Source organism: Hemitrygon akajei, chromosome 9 (genome assembly GCF_048418815.1).
Source record: "Hemitrygon akajei chromosome 9, sHemAka1.3, whole genome shotgun sequence".
NCBI lineage: Eukaryota > Metazoa > Chordata > Chondrichthyes > Myliobatiformes > Dasyatidae > Hemitrygon > Hemitrygon akajei.
The window spans coordinates 113,574,077-113,593,565 of NC_133132.1; the positions used below are offsets into that span (position 1 = coordinate 113,574,077).

The following is a 19,489-nucleotide window of genomic DNA, read 5'->3' on the forward strand; positions in this document are numbered from 1 at the left end:
ATGTACTGAGATACAGTGAAAAGCTTTAGTTTTACATTCCATCCAGAGAAATGTGCCTACATAATTACACTGAGCTATTAAAAAGAAAAACAGAATATATCGTAATTTAATCACTAACAAGAAAAAATCTACAGATGGTGGGAATCCAAGCAACACACACAAAATGGTGGAGGAACTCAGCAGGAAAGGCTGCATCAATGGAAAAAGGTACAGTTGAGGTTTCAGGCCAAGACCCTTTGGTAGTCCTCCCTGCTGAGTTCCTCCAGCATTTTGTGAAATACAGTGGTCCTGCAGTTACAGAGACATGATAAGCAAATTTTTTACTCAGGATGGTGAGAATGTGGAATGAGCTGCCAGTGGAAGTGGTGAATATGGGTTTAATTTCAACATTCAAGAGAAATTTGATAGGTACTTGAATGGGAGGGGTATGGAGGACTGTGGTCCAGGGGTAGATTGATAGAACTAAGCAGAATAATAATTTGACACAGGCTATATAGGCCAAAAGGTCTGTTTTCTGTACTGTAGTGGTCTTTGCATTCAGGAGTCTGATTACACCCAATAGAATCTGTCCTTGAGGTTGGTGGTGCATACTATCAAGCTTTTTTATCTCTGCCTAATGGGGGGTGGGGGAGAGAGAGAGAATGACAGGTGTGGAAAGGGTCCTTGATTATGGTGGCTGTTTTTCTGAGGCAGTGGAAAGATGGACAGAATTAATTGAGGGAGTCGTTGTCTCTGAATGGTGCAACAAATAGACCAGCTGTCAAGAATATATTAATGCAGACATTTGGTTATGAGCACTTACTGATCCCATCCCTCAAAAACAGGGAGCAATCAGGAGAAAATTGATGAAGGTAAAGAATTTGGACAGAATTCAGTGATGTACTCTGTGAATGCCATTCATTATCATTCCCGGTATTCTTGGTATTTCTATAAAAATGACACCTTGGACATTTGATGAGGGATTGTGGTTGGGGTGGGGAGTGACATCATTTTAGGGAGGATATGAAAAATGATGGCTCTGACAATTGATGGTCCATCGTTCTACACTGTTATGTTCTGAATTGAGCTTTAAAACAATGACTTTCTATCCCAAGAGCAAAAAGGCTATAATTAAAATAATGATAGTGTATGTTATAAATAGTAATCACACAATTCAGTTTGCATGCTTTTAAAACAGTGGCCATTTATAGGTATCCTGTGGGTATAGCTGACAGGTTCTGGGATGAATTAGGAACTGTTTTTAGCCTCTAGACAGGTTGTTATTAATGGCTGTGGATCTGCATGGACCTAAATCATTTGAGGGATCCTGTAGGGAAATTATTCTTCATCTTTTCAGTGAATCCATTAGAGGAACTGTCTGAAGGCTCATGGGTGGATACAGAGATTGACCCAGGCATAAATGTTAATGAAATAATTCCAAAGTATTTTAAATACAAACTTAAATCTGATTGATATTTTATCTAATATAGATAATTATAGAGCCAAAGTAGCAACACGAACCATTTGTATACTCTGAATCACTAAGAGTTAACATGCAGGGTATAGCAAGCAGTTAGAAAGGTAAATGGTATATTGGCCTTTATTTGCAAAGGATATGAGTAGTAGAAGCAATTTGATGAATTTTTTTTTAGAGGTCTTGTGAGATTACAGGAATAATAAATACATTCTAATTTTCCTACCAAAGGAAGCATATACTAAAAATGAGAAGAAAAGGCTTCACATGGAGAACAGAGACTGTGGTATGGAAGTGGAAGGTCAGTCTTGATGGTAGCTGAATAACCTTCTGTTGCTTCGAATTCTTATGTTCTTTACAGATTTGCTTTTGAAACGGGTGCTATGAGAAAGGCCATGTTTGTTGCATTTGTTACGTACCCCGTAACTGGGTGTCTGACCTGCAGAGAAAGAAGAATCCGTTGGAGTCTGGTGGTACTATATTTAAAAGTGTTTATTAGTAAAATAAGCAAATCAATACCAATAATGCAAATATATAGATAACACACGTTAGCAGTAATAAACCTAAAAGTGTAGGAATAATAATAAGTGATTATAAACTAGCTCTATCAGTGTCTAAGGGTAAATGAATTGTCATAGAATATAAAGTTCAGTTCAGTTCATGTGTGCTGAGGTAGATATTGGTTGTTGTGTTGTAATCGTTGGAGAGAGAGCGAGCAAGCGAGATGTAACAGCTACAGTCAGACAAACCTTTCTTTGCGTTCTTGATCCGTCGTGTAGTTGTGGCCATTCAGTTATGACCCCTCTGTCCTTCAGCTAGACCATTCTTCTGTGGTGAACTCGTCACCCTGGCATGAGTGGACACACACACAAGTCCCCACCGGCCCTGCTATAACACCGAGTTTTACTGACCGATCTCCTTGTTTGGTCTCTGATGCCCCACACCTTCCCGTGGGTTCCAACACTCAATCAGTGCTCAATAGTGTGTCTCCTGGTGTGTCTGAAGGGTGTCTATCCAGACCTGACTTTTATCCCTACTCACAGGGTCTCAGCTATCAATCAACTTTGAATGGCTGTGTCCATCAAACAGCTCACTCCGGCTGTCCACTGAGGAATGTTAATGAACAGAATGGTACAAGATAAATAACCCTCTCAGAAGTCATAATATGGTGAATCAACAAGTCTCTCTCCCCTCTCTTAACAGTAGCAGATGTTCCGGCATGTTTCCTCCTCATCTCTCTCTCTCCCTCTCTCCCTCTCTCCCTCTCTCCCTCTCTCCCTCTCTCCCCCTCTCCCTCTCTCTCCCTCTCTCTCCCTCTCTCTCCCTCTCTCTCCCTCTCTCTCCCTCTCTCTCCCTCCCTCTCCCTCCCTCTCCCTCCCTCTCCCTCTCCCTCTCCCTCTCTCTCTCCCTCTCTCTCTCCCTCTCCCTCTCCCTCTCCCTCCCTCTCTCTCCCTCTCTCTCTCTCACATGAGCAGCATAGCAACAGTAATGGTTTGTGATTCTCCCGGGGGGAATATGGGCAGCTCTGCACCCTTCTGCCCATCAGAGCTGTTCATCCTTCATAACACATTTAATAGTTCAGAGCAGTACGATGAGGTTAACTTCAATGCCTAAAAAATGTGGTGAGATTTATTGTTGGAACAAAAATGCACAAGTCCTTTTCTAGATCTTATCAAGCAGCAGGTCCTTTGTGTAATGGTGAGTGCACAAATTGACTAATGGTATGAAGAAGACCCTTTAAAGATTACAGAGAGAGAGAAACCATTATATTGACATCTAGTTTATAAGGCCATACCATAGTGACCAAGACTTTTTACAAGGAACCAGAAGAGAACAATTTGTGCTCTTTTGAATTTTAAAGTTATATTTTGCACCATAAAGATTGACTGTTTGATCTAGATAGAATGAAAAGAAAATAGTGACCTACTGCATTGTCTAAACAGAGCAGCAAAATCCTAAGAGATAAATTTCATTAAAGAAAGTTGACTGTATATATTGATTTGGATTTTCAGTAAGAATTCTGTAGGGAATTGGGCAATTTCCTGATTGACACCATTGGCAACCTACACATAGATAAAAGATAAATATTCAGCCCCTGTCATAACGGTGCACTGGAAACTTTTTCTTTTTAATCTTGACGTATCCTTGGTGACTGTGTGGGTGGCTAATGTACATGGAATCAAGATGATCAAGATCCAATTGAGATGGCACCAAGCTGAGATGTGTGTCAATGCCATGGCTCCAGTTTCTTTTTTAGGTTTGGAGGGATGATTTTGAGGACAGAGAGTGGAGTGAGAGGCCAGGCTAGGATTTAGGAACAGCGATAAAGGGGAGTTAGAGGTCGGGGGAGTAAATGAAGTGTGTGGGCAGTAGTTCAAGTTCTGGTCAAAGTGCCCCCAGTTAAATGTTAGTGATCCCAGAATCACAGGTGGTGAGGAGGCCAACGATTCCCAGGTGAGAGGCCAGTCATGGGTTGAAAGTCCATATGGAATGGTGAGTCCTGGGTATGGGCAGGAGTCAAGAGGGCCGGTGATCACCCTCTCTCAGGTCACCACAGTTGGAGGTCGATGCAAGTCCAGAAGTTGAGGCTCATATGTCTGGAAATATGGGCACAAAGGTCAATCCTGGCAAAGTCCCAAGGGCACAGCTGAAGGTCTAAGCCAAATGCACAGTGAATTCAGACGTAGAAGCCTGAAAGTTGAAGACCAATGGTAGAGGCCTGAAAGAGACATGCGAGCGCAAACGAATCATGAGGACCCGGATCACTGGGGTCAGAGATCCTTGTGATTCTGGGAGTCAAGGCCCAAAGTCAGACCATGATTGATGAGTCCTGATGTAAAGTCCGAAGTTGGAGTCCCAAAGTCAGCAACTGTCAAAATTCGGGGACAAGAACAGGAGATCTTGAGGCAGCCTGTTCTTGGATGAGTTTGAGTGGGTGAATGGGAAAGGGGTTTACTTTGCTGTTGTTGTCTTGTTTTTCTTTGTTGCTGCTTGTGTTGTCCTGTGGAACGTTGTGGGCATGGTATGTTGGTGCCAAATGTGAGGTGACGTTTCAAATATATTGTCATCTGACTGTATATATATACAACCAAACAAAACACCATTTCTCTGGACCATGGTGCACCTACAAAACATATATCACATGCAGCACATAAAACAAAATATTATCACAAATAAGTTAATAAAATATCATTCAAAGTGCATGCAATGTGCAGCACAAGTAAATGATACATAGCAAACAGTAAGCAGCTTGCTGTCCTAGTGATGAGACCTCAATGGCTGCAAAGTATTCAATAGTCTCATACCCTGAGGGAAAAAGCTTTTACCCAGTCTGGCAATACTAGTCCTGATGTTCCAGTGCCTCCTTTCTGATGGTAGTGTGTCAAAGAGATTGTGGTCCTGCCAGCACATCCTTGATTGGCAGCCAAGAAATGCATTTCACTGTATCTTTTGATGTGCTGAACAAAACTGTATTTGAGTGTGGCATTGATACACTGGGGTAGAGATCAAGCGGGACTGGATGAGCTTGTCAGCAGAAGTCATAACAGGGCCATTTGGGTTCAAAAGGTTCAAAGGTTCATTTTATTGTCAAAAAATGCATGTACACTACAACTCTGGTATTTATCTTCTCCAAAAAGCCTTGAAATACAGAAAGACCATACGTCAACTTTAACCCCCCCCCCCCCCACTCCCGCATCGTGGCTATCCCTCGAGGTCAAAGATGATGGTATGATGGTCATCACTCTGTTGATCTACTTATGGGCTCTCAAGTGGCTTATGAGTCCAACCTTGGCTTTGAAAGTTCTCCCGCATTCAGGACAGGTAGTTCCAGATGGCAGATTGGGCTTTGGTTGTTGGTGCCCCCCCCCGCACATGAAAAGAAAAAGAAATAAAATTTGCAGACCCAACCCCCTCCCTGCAGAAAAAAATGACAATAACAATCCCCAACCCCCTCACTCACAAAAAAGAATAGTGACAGTAGCTTCAAAAGCCCCCAACCTCCCCACCCCGACCACTTACTTACAAAGAACTAACAGATCACCCACCCACCAGTCAGCTACAAGAAAGAAAATGCCAAAAAACTGAAGGAGAGCAATAAAAATTACAGTCCAATCATATAAAGCTCAGAACATTGAATTGTCCTTCATGCCTGGTCCAAATGCTCTGATGGGAAGGTTTCCATATGGAATCTTGATGCAAATGTCTTAAACAATAAGAGCCAATATTGTGATGATAATATTGTGCTTTTCTCTGGAACTATACACTCTTGATTATGGCTACATGAAATATTGATTTTTCTTGGAAACTCTGTCAAAGTGGGGCTGGTAGATTTCTCCTAGTACACTGTGTATTATGATCCTATTGATTGTAAATGGGTTTTAATTTGCTACAAATGCAGGTGAGGCATCAGCAGTAAGTTTCTTCATGCAACACATCATACAGTAAAGGCACAGATCAGAGAATTCCATTTAATAAACCTGCCTACCAACTATAATTTCTGGAGAATTGAAATACTGACTCATCCAAGAGTGGAGGTTTTCCAATCTCTGTTCCTGCTGTGGAAGGTTTATTGTTGAAATGTTCTCTTTGGCTTTTAGAGGAAGCCTTCAACTGTATCTGGTCATATCCTTGAAGAGAAGAGGTAAATTTGAAATTGTCGAGATGGATATATTGCACAGGAAATGGCAGAGTGAATTGATAGATATATTACACACCATAGAAGAGAGTGAATTTTTCTCTTGGCCCAAGCTGTCACTTGCCCTACCCTTCTTTACAAATATCCTCATGTTTTCAACCAATCTGTGCAAGGTTAAAGATATGAGAAGCACCACCAAAGGCCAAATAAGTGCTACATTTTGTTTTAAAAGTATATCAAAGTGCTTAAATTTACAAAAACCTTAAATATTCAGAGGTTCAAAGGTTCATTTATTGTCAATGTATCCATTTACAACTCTGAGATTCACCTTGTCCAGATAGTCACAAAACAAAGAAAGAACATGCAAGAACATGATGTTCAGAGAGGAACATCAAACCCACCCCCCACACTAAAATAGAATGGCATCCCGATCATCAAACCCCAAACCCCCTCCCCCACACAAAATGCAACTAGACTATCAACAGCCCCAAACCGCCCTGCCCCAGCATAAAATGCAACCAGAACATCATCCTTCAAAACCCCTTTCTCACACAACAAAACGGAAAAGGAATGGGTGAAAAAACACAGAATATAAAAACTATAAATCTGAAAAAATCCACAGTCCATAAACATAATCACCCAATTCATAAACGCAGAACCATAATAACATCCTCTGATATCACTGACATCAAAGGTGAGGGACACCATGTGACAGGCCTACCCACCTGCCACAGCAAGCCACATGGCAATAGACCACTCACAGACACTTTCTTGGGCAGCAATCAAAAGGCTGACAGTCGGCACTGAACTTTTGCTTACTTTCTATGTTTGCTTCAAAGTCTCAATCTTCCTCAATGCTTCAATTGGCAAATAATGGATTCTTTAATCAGCGAAATTGAGTCAAACATTGACTCACATCCCATCTCTAAGTTTCTTTGCATTCAGACCTTTCCTAGAAATAGTTGTCCTGGAAAATAAGATAGCACTGATTGTGGTCAAGCATAACGCAAGATAAGGATAACTACTACCAGAAACAAGCAGTGCCAGAAATATTCACTTTCCTTTATCAGAGGTCGCTTTTAGTAAAACTCACTGTTTATAGTTAAAGCCCTCTGTTGGTGGGGGTTGACCATGGATATTGCATCCAAGCAGTCTATGTTGTTGATGCAGGGCTGATAGTTAATATGCAAGCCAGGGCAATACATAAATGGAGATCAAGCTGTTGACCATGCAGCAAGCATCACCTCTCCACACAGCTGATGAATCCAAAATAACGGCAGAGATTGATACAGTTCGGCACCAGCGGCATTGCAGGAGTTGTCAGTCTGTGCTGAACTCAACGTGAGATGGCCTTAGGAACTCCAGCTCTAAATTTTTCCGCAGGGTTTACTCCTGAAGCCTTATGCATGAGTGGGTATAGCTGCGAGCCTGTGGAGGTTTGAGATCAGTTTTCTTTCTCAAAGATAAACTGCCAACCATGACTGACGAGTTACATCTGCCTGGAGCATGGTCATTAAAACCATTGTGCATGCTTCTCCTCCTCCCTCACTTCCAAAGAGGATGGTGTTTTATTTAAGTACTATACTTGCACTAACATTAATCTTAGACTGGCTGCATACCAAAGGCTCATTTTATGATTAAGTGCATAAATGCATATTTTTTCAAAAAATGTAATGATGGATTGCTGTAACTCCTGATATAAATGTGAATGTCTTTTAATTGAAAAGATTACTTTGGCTATTATATTTTGATATTCCAAGTTGTGCTTTCTGCAAGACTGGTTTTAAGGAATTGTGTTTCAGTTACAGAAAATTACTTTTGCATCTATATTCATTTTGAGAGTAGATTCACTCCTTTGGTGAGATAACTGCTTTTCAAATCCTTTGTTACTTTTGTTAGTACTGTCACGTTTACTTGTCAAGTTGGCTGTCAAGTCCCCTTTCATCTACACACCTAATAATTTCAGATCTTCTCAAAGCTAATGATTTTTAATATTAATATCATCTTACATAGGCATCCATTTATCTTGCCTTTATACTTTGTTGCAAACCCTTCATGCTCAATAATTAAATTTAATAAGTCTACCTTTAAGTACCTAATTCATTCCATTTTTCTTCACAATGACAATTTTTCCTATCTATACTTCCCAAAGACGTGGATTAAAGCTCAGTGTGCTTTTTGTTAGCATAAACTCTGCTTTATAATTCGAGCTAGTGATGATTGGCAGCCTAATACCAAACTCAATTGCCTTCACCAGCATTTAATAGGGACTATTGTTTGATAGTTAAGAGCTGAAATCTGTTGATTTTACTGTCTCCTGGACAGTAGATTTAAATGCAAATGTTACTGAAATGAGTTTAATTATGAAATGTTAAAAAAAAAAATCAAAAATTGTGTTCGCTTTGCAAATAATCAGGCAGAACCCTCATAAACATACACATCAAACTTTACCACCTCAAACTCAGCTTTCCTTCACTTATGATCCTCATTCAACCAGAGTCAGTATAATATGTGGAAGAATATTTAAGAAAGACCTACATGAAAGAAGAACTTGGAATGAACTCTGGATATTGAATGCAATCCTCTTCACCACAAACAACTCACTGGGCCCAGCACAGTCTGAGCCCCAGACTAAGCCAATGGGCTTTGATAGATTAACCAGCATAAAGGATAAACCTTGACCTTATCCTCAAACTACTTGCTTCAGCTGCGGCTATGCATGACAGCACTGGTAGAAAGGCCGACTATATGGTCGACATGAAAACACTACTCATCTTCATACAGAGGACACCATCCATTATATTGTATAGTCAGGGAGTTCTACAGCATAGAAACAAGCCCTTTGGCTCACCACAATAATGCAGAACATTGTGGTATCTAGACTAAACCAACTTACCCACATTAGTACCATATCTCTGAATGCCCAAGTCATTCAGGTGCTTGAGGATCAGAGTCCTGTACCTCAGTTCAATGACACTCCCCAGAGCTCTGCCATCCATTGCGTATGTCCTGCCCCAGTTCAAATTCCTGAAATGCTGCACTTCAGACTTTTTAAAGTTAAATACCATTTGCCATTTCCTTAACCATTTTACCAGTTTGTCTAGACAAGGTATGCATTACCTAGTCAAAATTATTCAGGCTTCATCACACCACCAGTTAAGTAGGCTCTTCAATAGGCCCTAATTATGTGACGTAACAATGAAATGAGATAGACATAGAATTGATCTGGCAGCTTGAAAGAGGAGCGCGGCCCATCATCAGCAGTTTTGAAGTATTGTGAGTAGTTCTGGTCAGTTACCTATTTGGAAGGTATCAATAAGATTGAAAGAATACAGGGAAAATTTACAAGGATATTGCTGGATCTTGAGGACCTGAGTTATATGGAAAAGTTGAATAGGTTAGGACTTCATTCCCAAAAGCATTGTAGGATGAAGGTAGATTTGATAGAGTTATGAGAGATATAGATAGGATAAATGCATGCAATTTTTTTCCCAATTAGGTTGGATGAGACTAGAACTGGAGGTCATGGTGAAAGGTGAAATGTTTAAGGGGAACATGAGGAGGACCTTCTTTCCTCAGTGGGTGAAGTGGTGAATGGAAGTTCCATTTGAACATTAAGAGAAGTTTGGATAACTACATGGATGGAAGAGGTATGGAGGGCTCTGGTCTGAGTGCAGGGACTAGGCAGAATAATAGTTTGGCATGGACTAGATGAGCCAAAGGGCCTGTTCTGCTCTATGACTTATGATTCTGTTTATCTTCCACCACAATGTACAGCCACATAGCCCAACATATCACTTACTCTGCTTGGTTTAATGAGTGCACATGGCATGATACAAGTAACACAGATCTATCTATGAAGTGAACTGGCAATTTGGCAGAACAGGACAAATCAAGAAACCACGTTATTCCATAACCAAGTGCGCCACAGTAGCATAATGGTTAGCGTGATGCCATTACACCTCAGCGTATCTGAGTTGGGAACTCAATTCCATCGTCATCTGTAAGGAGTTTGTATGCTCTCCCCATGAACACGTTGGTTTCTTAAGGGGACTCTGCTTTTCTCCCACAGTCCAAAGATGTTCTGGTTAGTAAGTTAATTGGTTATTGGTGATTGTCCTGTGATTAGGTTATTGTTAAATAGGTGGGTTGCTGGACAGTGCAGCTCATTGCACCAGAAGGGCCAGCCTGTTCTGCACTGTATCACTAAGTAATATTAAAACAAGCAATAAAATCTCCAGCTAGTTATGAATGTTACCCAGCTAACAAAATAACTCCAAGAGCAACACTGGGTTTACAAAGGTGGAGCCCAGTACGCAAATCCCAAAAGTAAGACTGAAATATTTGAACCATCACTCACCAGAAATTGACCTCTTTTCTGCAGCAATATGAATAGATCCAGTTGAAGGCTTCCTCTCAAAGCCAAAGAGAACATTTCAACAATAAACCTTGCATAGCAGAAACAGAGGAAAGCTGAGTGGATGGTACAGCCATGCTTCCCCTTGATATCCCATGATGCACCTAAGCCACTCCTCAATTTGGTTCACATCAGATAATAAAGAAACAACGAGCACTACTTGACACAAATAGGTTTAGGGACAAAATAATATCACAGATATACAACATGCAAGACAAGCTGCAAAGCTCCAGAACCAGCTGCACTGATACACTTACAATACTGGTATCTACTTAACAATATGAAACATTTCCAGATAAGCCTTGTTCACAAAAAGCAGAACATATCCAATCTGATCAATTACCAGCAAGTCTACTCAATAAAAGCAATGGAAGATGTTGGTGACAGAGCAATCAATAATTAGCATATCTTGATGCTAATTCAGGTTTCACCAGGAGAATTTTGTTATGTTTGTGCTAACCAAAATAAATTAATTTCATTCATTTAATTTCATTCAGAATGTGGTTCTAGACATCATTATATTCTTAAGAGTTCAAAGTAAATTTATTATCAAAGTTCATATATGTCACTATTCATTTTCTTACAGGTATACTCAATAAACTCAATAACCATAATAAAATCAATGAAAGACTGCACCAACAGGATGTACAACCTGTGTGCAAAAGGCAACAAACTGTGAAAATACAAAAAAAACTGATAATAATAAATAAATAAGCAATAGTTATCAAGAACATGAGATGAAAAATCCTGAATGTAATGCCTTATCCACCCAAGAGTATCTAAGATGTGCACATTCAGTCCTGATTAACAGTGTCAACTTTGCTACTGTGCTGAATGTAATCTTACTTGATCTTTCAATGCATTTCTAAAGGGATGTATGTTGTTCCAGTCTTCCCTCATGAGATGTCCGCTCTTCAAAGAGGAGCCGGGGAGATCATCAGTTGCATTTTTTTTACAGCCAATATCATGTCTTTTTTTAAATGGTTTATTTTGAAGCTTCTTTGTTTTGTGGCTGCAAGAAGACAAATCTCAGGGTTGATGATACTTTGATGATAATTGTAGTTTGAACTTTGAGCTTTGAACTTAAACATATTAACTAGTCTTTGGTGAGGTTGAGGAGGTGGGAGATGGTGAGGTACTGGAATCATTTGTAAATTAACCACTATACATATTCAATTGCAATTTAATTTTATTTTGGTTTTGAGGATCATTGGGAATCTCTAGAGCACATGAAAGGTATTTCATACAAATGAAACTGCAAATTCTTTCTTACCAGTTGTTTTCATATTCCACAAGTACCAGCCATTATGTTAGAATGTGATCTTTGTTTTTCACAAATAAATACACCATAATTACAATATTTATCAGGTCTGAATCCATCATCCATCCTTATCTTTGCTTCTTCTGGCTTGTATTCCATAGTTTCTTTCAAAGGAGCATACCGTATGCAAAATCTGGTCTACTAATTTGCTCATGGTGTGTAATGAGTTTTAGGATTTACTCTTCCATTTTAGTGTATGTAGGTGAAATTATGGATTATTAGGTAGGTAAACTCGATTGTGCATTTCCTAAGTTGCCTGAAGTAGTGTCAGAAGTAGAGATAAAAGAAATACCTTAAATTGGGAATATGGTGGAAGGATAAAAAAAATCAAGGATTTCCTGCTAACTCTACCAGTTGGCAAGGTAGAATGTGGAATATAGAATACCACTGAGAAATGGTTAAGTGGTGCCTGAACTACAACCTATCACTCAACATCAGCAAAACCAAAGAGCTGATTATCAACTACAGGAGGAAAAAGCCCAAGGCCCACAAGGCAGCAAGTCTGGAATTAACCCTTCACCAACATGTTCACTGTTTTTTGGCTTTTTGTTTCTTATATTGACAGGTATTTTATGTACGGTATTTTGGGTGTTGTCATTCTGGGATATATCATTTAAACATAATATTGATATACTGATTAAGTTGCCAGCTTCTTTGCAATCATTATTATGAACTTAGCCTGAAAAAAATGCAGGATTCTGAGAGAGAATAAGGTTTAGTAAGGTGCTGCCTTATATATTTGAGACTGATTTGATGAATACCTTAGATATTTCCCTCTTCTTTCTTTAGGCCTAACACTTTTGAAGTTGTGGCACTGGATGGAGTAAGCTCTGGGATCTTCCAGTTCTACACTGCTCAAGAGAGTGCTGACTGGTTACGAGCAATATTAACCAACATCAGTGATCTTACCCTGCAAAATGTAGGTTTGTAGTGGAAAACAGGACCTTTTCCTCATTGAAATAACAATGTCAAAGTATGACCCAGAATATGAAAAATGTTAAAATTATCTTAATATTTTGCTGATAATAAATTGGTTTTGAAGTTTTCCACTTCTAAATTTTCACTGAGTCCCTGATGATTTTAAGAGATTTTGCTTTTGAGCCATGGTGTAGATTGAACTGTATTAATTTCCATTATTTCAAGTACAGATCCATATGAAAGCAAAGAGTGATAGGTGTTTATAGCCAAGATTCAAACCATTAAGTCTATTGTGTCCATACTGAACAAAAATATATTCACTTTAGTGCCATTTCCTAAATCTTTGATCCATGTATTTTATGGCTCTTCAAATGCTCATCTGGTTGTATTATTAGAAGGAGTTCTGCATCTATCCCCTCAGGCTGCAAGTTCCAAACCCTTGCCCGTTGGAGAATAAAATAATTTCTAACCCTTCTATCAATTAACAAATCTATGACTGCTGGTTACCAACTCTTCTCTGAAAGAAAGAAGGTCTTTTTACTCTTGTGCACTTCATTTAAATGTCCCTCAGTCTCCTTCGTTTCAGATGAAACAACCTTAGCCTGGAGGCTCTTTGCTCACAACTGTACTTCTCCATTCCAAGCAACATCCTCATTGATATTTTCTGCACCCTATTAGTTCTAAGATATTCTTCATTGTAGTTTGTTGCGCAGAACTGTACTCCAGCTGTCATTTAATAAAGATGGAATAGTATGCTCCCCTAGTCTTTCATTCCATAAGTCTGTCAAAAAGTGCCATTTGCCTTCTTAATTATTTTATCAACCTGCCCTGCTATTTCAGTGATGCTGAAACATGCAAGTGTACAATGTCTCACTTCACTATGTATCTTTATATTCCCTTGCCTTATTTGCTCTCTCTGAAAATAGAATTTTTGGACTCAGTTACATTTAATAATTTTGTGTCCACCTAAACAGCCCATCTCAGAGGACCACAGAGTGAAAGTCAAAGTTGGCTTTATTGTCATGTGCATAGATGGATGTATGAACAGGTTCAATGAAAAAATTTACCGACAGCAGCATCTTAGGCAGATAGCATCATATAAACACAATTCACAAGAAAATATAAATTGATCAGATTTTTTTGAAAAAAGAGCAAAATTAAAACAAAAAATAACAAAGCCCATTTTAATGCAAGTGATCAAGATGTTGTTTAACAAATGGTTGAAGGAAAGTAATTAATCTTGAATCTGATGGCATGGAACTTCAGGTTTCTGTACCCCTGCCTGATGACAGCTGCAAAAGGATAGCACGAGCCAGATGTGAGGAACTTTGATGATAGATATTTCTTTCCTGAGGCACACCTTCTGTAGATACTAGTCTTGTGGAGTCAGAGTGAGATATAAAGCAGAAACAGGCACATTGACCTACAGTCCACCCCATCTATCAAGCACCTATTTTTGTTCTCCCTTAAGCCAAGAACTTTGTTTCTCACCATCAAACATAGTGCCACTATTGTATCATCAGCAACTTTGAAGTCATATACACATTTATTGTACAAAAAATGGACTTAGTACTCAGCACTTAGTACTGACAACTGGAGAGTTATCCAACTCTCCATTTGCAAAGTACCTGACCATTATAACCCTTTGCTTTTTGACAAGTAAATTTTCGCTGGGATCATTCTGATTATAAATTTTTGATCAATCTGCTCAAGTCAAATGCAGGGATAAAATGCATGTATACCACATCACCCCCTATGCTCCCCCACCCCTGGATGACACCCTCCTGTTCGATTGTTTGAGGTAACTTATTTTCTAATTTTTCTTACTTCTCTTCTAATATTTGCATTTTTGTGCATTTGTAATTTCTGACACTTTAATTTCCTTTGGGATCAATAAAATATCTACCTATCTATCTGCCAAATGTTCTAAACTAATCGACATTCCTCAGGAAAATGGGTCTTCCAAAATTTAAAAAATATCAATTATTAACATTGATATCATTAATCCTCCAAAACAACTTTGGTCACTGAAAATTATGCAATAAATATTGATTTTTTTTTTAAATGATGTGTGCCTGAAGGGCATTGCACAAACTTTTTTGGAGAAGTCATCAGTGGAAAAAAATATACAACTGTCATTCATAGCATCCAAAGCTTAAGGAATTCTCTTTTTACCTGTTTGTGGTTTACCTTTTATCAAATCTATCAGTTTAACAGATCATACCTTTGCTTTGCCTTCTCTTAATTTCCTAAAAGTTTTATTTTCTTTACTTGGATATTTTGTTTGCCCAAAGGAATATTATAAGTATATTTTGAGTAAGAATCCACACAACTCAGTTGGAAAATTACAGAGGTTTGCAACTAGAGTCATAAATTCCAAACATTATATAGTTTGGCCAAACTCATTCATGCAGTGAAATTACCTATCTGAGCTAGTCCATTTGTCTGCATTTGGCCCTTAAGCATTTTCTTTCTATGTCTCTGTCTTAATGTTTCTTTTAAATGTTGTAATCGTAAATAATGTACTTTTATCACTTCCTCTGATAACTCATTCAACTCATTCTGCATACTCACTACCCACTAAAATAGTGCTAAAATTGACTTTCAGGTTCCCACTAAAATTTTCCCCTTTTATTTTACACCTGTGCTTCTCTTTTAGGCTCCTTTACCTAAAAACTTCAAGCTTTTGTACAGAGACTTTGTCTCCTTGATTTAGCTTCTCCACACTGGAAAGAAACAATTTTTCAGTCACTGTCTTGTCAATCCCTTCCAGAAACCTATATAATTCAATGAAATCTCCCTATATTCTAAACTCCACTATGGATAAGACAATCTTACTCTATCCTCAAAGTCATCCTTAGATTTAGCCTTGGGCATCAAAGCTTCAGATCTTTTAAGGCAAGTGTACCTTTCTTCAGATATGAAGATCAAAACTGCACACAGTATGCTAAAGTCTCAGCGCATGGGAGCAAGATTGCCTTCTTCTTCCACTCGAACACTTTAATATTAAAGGGCAAGACTGTGCTTGCATTTCTAATAGCTTGATATAACTGACTATTAACCTTCTGCATCTTGTGGAAGATCCCTAGTAAAAACAACCATTGCTTAATGATCATCAGTTATAAAGTTGTTGTGAACTTAAAAGAAATATATATTTTATTTATTTTACCTACTGAGGAATTGCTGTGATATTTTTTGCATCCTGAGGTAGACAGAGCAGTCATGTCCAATCTTACTAAAAATAAATGAAGGCAGCTGTTTCAAATCAAGGCAAAAGTATTAGTGCTGGCACTAATGCTTCATTTGCTTTTGATCATATTTCAGCTTGTGTATTGGTCACAGGTAGAATTCTCAAAGTCTGACATTCGTGTTTCCTTCCCCATTCCAACAACTTTAACATAAAATAACAAATATGTTCTGCAGGGTTGCAATGCTGTCTCTCAGCTGAGAAGCTGAATCAAAGCCCTTTCTGCATACTCAGGGTAAAGGAGAGTGGGAAGCTATCCAGTGGTCCTGGACAATTTTTAAAAACTCTTAAATAACTGAACAGGTTACCTGGTCATTGCCACATTGTCTGAGAACACCTGGTGTGATCAAAATGGCTTTTGTTTTTCCTATATGAAAACAGTTGATTGGAAGGTATCTTGAAACTATCTGAGGCATTAAGCAGGCTTAGTCACTTTATTTAGTTAGGGTTTAAACATTATAAATAACTTTAAAAATATGTATGTTTTTTTACCAGTATGATTACAATGACAAGTTCAAGGCTTACAAATTTAGAACAAAAATTCAAAGTATAGAGAATTAAGAATGCTAGAGAAATAAGAATGGACAAGTACTTCTAATTAAACTTTATTTTTAATTGTACAGATAAAAATGGTGAATAAATGCTGTTCTCCAAGTGACCAGGTAGGATACCTTTTTATGTGAAGAATATACATTAATTTAAATTGTCTTATCAAATATTAGACAAAGAAAGAATTAATAATGCAGTTAAAGACATGAGTATAAAGCAGAAAGTTGCTTTATAGTTGAACTATTTCTGTACACTCCCAGAAAAGTCGGCAATTACCTTCTCCAGAGTTGGTTGTCAAATGGTAAATATTGCCTTGGCGTTCTCCATTTAATCTCACATCTCAGAAAGCTACAAACTCTAATCTAAAGTATGGCCTTCTGCAACTTCCTACTTGAACTCCACAGCTATCTTTATATCAGGATTTTTCCAATTACCTGTTCTTGCAATTCCATAATCAAAAAGGTATTAACAACAACATTCAAAATTCTGTTTATGTGCAGCAAAAGGAGCAGCTTTGCTCTTGAAGCTTTTCCTTTGATATATTAATTTTGTATATGTATCCGCTTTACTAGAATTAAAAAACAAAGAAAATGCAGAATGCTGGAAGAACTTAATGGGTGAGATAGCATATGCAGATGTAAAAAGTGCAAGCTGACATTTCAGATTGAGACCATGTGAAAGCACTGAGAGGGAAGAGGAAAGATAGTCAGCATTTAGAAGTATGAGGAAGGGTTGGGACGGAACTGATAAATGATGCATTGAACAAGATGAGGAGATTATAGGTAAATGGACCAGCTGGGAGACAAAGAGGGGAAGGCCACCATCTCTGTGCTGACCTTTAACAATTTTCCAACATTAACACCATGTCTTTCTGTGCCTTGTCTATGAAGGATCTGACTGAATTTCTCATCAACATATACACTGTAAATAGGATAGATAGTCAAAATCTTTTATTTCACTGTGGTAGGGGTATCAAAATCAAGAGAGTATAGTTTTAAGGTAGGCAAAAGGAGCTAGCTTTACAGGGGATGCGAGTAGCAAGAGTTTTTTTCAACACAGTGAGCAGCAGTTCATATCTGGAATGAGCTCCCTCATTTGGATCATTGCCTCTCCAAATTTTATATACATCTATCAGTTGACTCCATGTAATACAAACTCAAACAATCTAATGCCTTCACGTTACTAAATTCAGTCAGTCCAGGCAACATCCTGCTGAACATCCTTTGCACCCTCTGCAGTACAATTACAGCAAAGACAGGTTTCTGGTGATAATGGCAATAAACCATCCCTGAGTGATTACATGGTGAAAATTGAATAAAGTGATTCTGAGAAACCACAAATTCCATTTTAAGGGCCAATCAATCTGCACCAAGAACTATAGTGCAATTTTCAGCCATTGATAGATCATAAGTCTCCCAGATAAACACATCTACACCAGGTGCACTGAGTTGCTGCTCCTGAGAGAACGTATTAAGGAACTGTAACTGTGGCTCAATGACGTTTGATTCCTACTGGAGAATGGGATCACTTCGAGGAAGGTACAGCCAGTACAAAAGAGCGGGTTACACCTGAACCGGAGGGGGTCCAATATGCTAGAGCTATTTGGGTAGGTTTAAACTAATTTGGCAGAGGGGTGGGAACCGGAGTGGTAGGGCTAAAGATGAGGTAGTTGGTTTACAAACAGAGGCAATGTGTATTGAGGCTCCTAGCAAGAGGAGGCTGATGATAGGGCAAAATTGCAGTCAACAGGATGAGTTGCAATGACAAAGGTGGACAAAATTATGAAAGACAAATACAGGACTGAAGTTGTTATATTTGAATGTGTGCAGTATACAGAATAAGGTCGGTGAATTTGTAGCATAGTTACAAATTGGCATAAAGGATGTTGTAGCAAATGTAGAATCATGACTGAAAGAAGCTTATAGCTGGGAGCTTAATGTCCAAGGATACGTATTGTATCAAAAGGACAGAGAGGAAGGTAAAATGGGTGTCATCCTCTGCTGGTAGAAAATGAAATCAAATTATTAGAAAGACGTGACATAGAGTCAAAAGGTGTTAAAACATTGTAGATAGGGCTAAAGAATTGCAAGGGTAAAAAGAGCCTAATGGGAGTTATATACAACCCCCCCACCCCCCCAAATAATAGTAAGGAAATGGTATACAACCTACAATGGGAGGTATAAAATGCATCCCAAAAGGGCAATGCTACAACAGTCATGGGATATTTCAATATGCAGGAAGATTAGGGAAATCAGCTTGGTGCTGAATTCCAAGTGGGGAATTTCTGGAATGCCTACAAGATGGCTTTTCAGAGCAGCTCGTGTTTGAGACCAGTAGGGGGGATCAGCTATTCGGATTGGGTGTTGTATAATGAACTAGAATTGATTAATGAACTCAAAGTAAAAGAACACTTAGGGGCTAATGATCATAATAAGACCAAAAGACATAGGAGCAGAATTTGGGCATTTGGCCCATCGAGTCTGCTCCACCATTCAGTCATGCCTGATCCTTTTATCTCCTCCTCAGCCCCACTCCCTGGCCTTTTCCCTGTGACCTTGGATGTATGTCCAATCAAGAGCCTATCAAGCTTTGCCTTAAATACACCCAATTATCTGGCTTCCACAGCTGCCTGTGGTATCAAATTCCACAAATTTCCCACTCTCTGGCTAAAGAAATTTCTCCAAATCTCTGTTTTAAATGGGTATCCCTCTATCCCAAGGCTGCATCTTCTTGTTTTAGACTCCCCCACCATGAGAAACATCCTTTCCACATCTACACTGTCTAAGCCTTTCAACATTGGAAAGGTTTCAATGAGATCCCTCCTAATCCTTCTAAATTCCAGTGAGTACAGACCCAGAGCCATCAAACTTTCTTCATATGATAACTTCATATGATAATCATCCTTGTTAACTTCCTCTGGACCCTCTTCAATTCCAGCACATCTTTTC

The 19,489-nt window shown here is 38.8% G+C and overlaps 1 protein-coding gene across 1 annotated transcript in view; it reads left to right on the top strand.

The window, feature by feature from the left end:
• sntg2 (syntrophin, gamma 2) overlaps positions 1-19,489 on the top strand; it is a 290,541-nt gene that overhangs the window by 214,388 nt on the left and 56,664 nt on the right. The window contains exons 11-12 of the mRNA XM_073055362.1: positions 12,617-12,746; positions 16,616-16,654. Coding sequence (XP_072911463.1) covers positions 12,617-12,746; positions 16,616-16,654 — 169 coding nt within the window. The remainder of the gene's footprint in view (positions 1-12,616; positions 12,747-16,615; positions 16,655-19,489) is intronic.